The sequence below is a fragment of the Pygoscelis adeliae genome, unplaced genomic scaffold, assembly GCF_000699105.1.
Source record: "Pygoscelis adeliae isolate BGI_AS28 unplaced genomic scaffold, ASM69910v1 Scaffold293, whole genome shotgun sequence".
NCBI classification, from domain to species: Eukaryota; Metazoa; Chordata; class Aves; order Sphenisciformes; family Spheniscidae; genus Pygoscelis; species Pygoscelis adeliae.
In genome coordinates, this window is record NW_008824362.1 from 234,360 (window position 1) to 237,344 (window position 2,985).

The 2,985-nt window shown below is 53.0% G+C and overlaps 1 protein-coding gene across 1 annotated transcript in view; it reads right to left on the reverse strand.

Annotated features, from left to right (window-relative positions):
* The window catches only part of PPP2CB (protein phosphatase 2, catalytic subunit, beta isozyme), a 15,730-nt gene extending 15,181 nt beyond the window's left edge, over positions 1-549 (reverse strand). The window contains exon 1 of the mRNA XM_009319878.1: positions 516-549. Coding sequence (XP_009318153.1) covers positions 516-549 — 34 coding nt within the window. The remainder of the gene's footprint in view (positions 1-515) is intronic.
* Between the last annotated feature and the right edge of the window lie 2,436 nt (positions 550-2,985).

The window sequence follows — 2,985 nt, forward strand, 5'->3', positions numbered from 1 at the left end:
CTGGTCAAGGGATGGCTTGCTGCGAGGTGGGCTGCCCCGGGGAGGACCACGGGTACCAAACGCGGCACGTTCTTAATAAACATTAACAATAAAAATTAACATATTTGCTTACAGTCTGGTACTCGATTCGGCTCGCGGTCCAGCTCTAAATTGCGACTGACCTGCGAACATTTCTGTCTACTGCAGCATAGCCAGCTCTTTATTTGATCTTCTGCAAGTCTTGACTTGCTTTACTGTCTCCTCTATACCAGAATGTAACAGCAATGTATAGTGACAACGATGTAGTAACTCTGGTTATTATATCGCTAAGGTCTGGACTGCTGGGTACGCTCGAGTTCCAAGCGCCTGGCCCAGGCAGCGAGGACCGGGATTTTAGGGGACCACTGGTGGGAAACTTTTCCGGGGTTTTTAGCAGAATAAGACAAGTGAAGTCCCTTGCGGTGTTTGTTTTCATGTCAGATGGAAAAGCTGAGAATCGCCGAGGACGTACTCGGGCTGTGCGGGTGTTCTTCTACCGGGAACGCCAAAGCCGGTCACAGTTTCCTTCATCCCCGCTGGGTAAAGCAGGCGGACTTGCGGACTTCACCCTGAGGCGAAGGAGAAAATTACAGGGTTCAAAACATCGCATCCCTGAAGCGAACTTTCCAGCTAAAAATACATTTAGCAAAATAAAAGGGAGCTCTCTCTCTCTCTATATATATATATGAAATACAATTTTGTAGCTGCTCTTAAAGATTGCCCATTGTTTGCCATTTCAGTACCCAGAAAAGTCGCCTGCCAGGAACCGTTTGCATGCACCTGGATGTTTTATTTGCTCGTTTGTTGCCAGCAGGTTATTTTTAACCGAATTGCCCGCGTGCGTGGCACTGCAGCGGAGAACTTAACGGCCCCGGGAGAAGGCGAAACCTCCAGCGTGGCGGCGGACAATCAATCTTTCCACCCGAGAGCTTCCCAAGGGCAGCACGCGCCGTCTGCCTTCAAGAGCCTAAGGGAGACTGACACCCGCCGTAAAAATCATCCCCTGGCTCGTCCAAAATGACCAGAAAAAGCGCGTCCCGGGTCTCGGGAGGTTATGATGCAGCGTTAAAACAAATGCTGAGCGGCTTTTATTTGCGTCTTTCAAATTTTTAAGGTTTCCTCATTACTTAGTGCGAGGAAACAAAATCAGAAAGGAGGCCGTGCGTTAGCATGGGAGTCTCGCATCACTCCTGCTGGAGAAATACCACGTACCCCGGGGCTCGCAGCAAAATCGGAGAACAGCATTGGCTAGCTGTTGGCAAGCTCGTTAAGCTAGTTGGTTATGTACTGGCTAACTAGTAAGTTGATTATTCTCCTAAGTTTTAGATTGGAAACAACGATCCGGTAACTACTTGCCAACCCCTTTCTATCCCTGCGTCCGGAGACATACGTTTATATATCCACGTACGCACACACTTTGGGGATTAGTTTCTGTTTACTGCTTCCTTACCACCGCTAAAATGTTTAACAGGAAAAGCCTAAATGGAAAGCTTGAAGAGGTATATTCCTCTTGGCTCCTAATCAGGAACTAAAGAGGTTTCTTCGGTATCGATCCGAGATGACGGGTCGTCTCCTCGGCGTCCGCGAAGGACCAGCAAAACCTCGCACCTGCGGCTGTTGCAGCCTGAGGCAGGACCGTCCTCGGATCACCCCGACGTCGTTTCTTGGAAGAGCGAGCTCTCGGGAAGAGGGGCGGATTTCCCTGCAAAGGTGTGGCAGGGAGGGAGCTTGCCGAATTGCTCGCCAGGCACCAACGGGGGATGTTCAGCAGACTCGCCGGCAGGGAAAATTGAAGAGCCTCGCCAAGAGAAAAATCAATGGAAGGCAGAAGCCTGCGGCGCTAGGCTGCGATCTGGATGTTGGCTGCGAGCCTGGCGGAGAGAAAACCCGCCCGGGCGTGCTGCGGGGCGCCCCGCAGCACATCCTCCGCCGTGCAAAAACCGAGGGGGTGTTGTAAATTTGAAGCGTACCCGCGGGGTCCCCTCCGGATCACGCTGTCATCGCTGCTGGTCGTGTCCTCCGGGGTCGCGGGGCGGACTGAGAGGAAGGCCGTGGTTAAGAAACGGGGCTCAGGATGCACAGCTTGCCCTGGACGTGGCTTTGCTGCGACGGTTGAAGCGTGTAAAGCTTTGTCTGTGCAGAAGACGGCGTGCACCTCCGCTCCCCGGCGGGTGAGAGAGGAGTTTGAGGTTGCACGCCGAGGTCTGAGACTCACCGATGCCTCCTCAGCCGCCGGGCAGGTCAGCCGCCACGGTCCCCCTTACTTCACAGCGGGCAAATTTTCCTCCAGTTCCTCAGCGTTTGGTGGACGGGCAGCGAGAGGACCGAGTGCCCGTCCCTGGCACAGACAAACTTCATGTGCTCAATGGTCTTCATCGTTCTCACGATACGAGCCAAATCTATCCTGGCGGCTGACTTTAAACGTCCAAGCAATCCCATAAACCGGTTGCGGTCTAAGCTGGCTACCGGTGATGGCCAACGCAACTGTTCTTCCCAAGGTCTCTCTCGAATGATCTTTCAAGTAGAGAGAAGGAAGCCGTTTGCTCTTGGCAGTGAAGTAACTCGGGAAGAAGCGATAAATCAAACCACAATAAGCTCCGAAATCCTTCTCCCCCTACTTTTTTTTGCTGTTGAATTCTTTAGGAAGCGAACCTTTTCACACATCGCCACTACCTCAACGTGGGTCTCAACAGCTTCGGGCTGTACGACGGCGGTACTAAGGCTGCCTTCCTTCACCGCGCCCAGCGCGTTCTCGTCGGCGATCAAAAGGGTGCTTACACCTTCCCCCTGCAAAATCTGAAAATACTTTCTGAGGGTCTCAGAATGCTCCCCGCACCTCGCCATTCGCGTCTGCAGCTTCCTGCGATCCGCAGGGCGGGCTTCTTCCAGCACTTCTCCCGGGCAGCAAATACCGGGACGTCAAACGGGGATTTTCTTGGGCGTGACTTTCATAACAACCCGACGCCG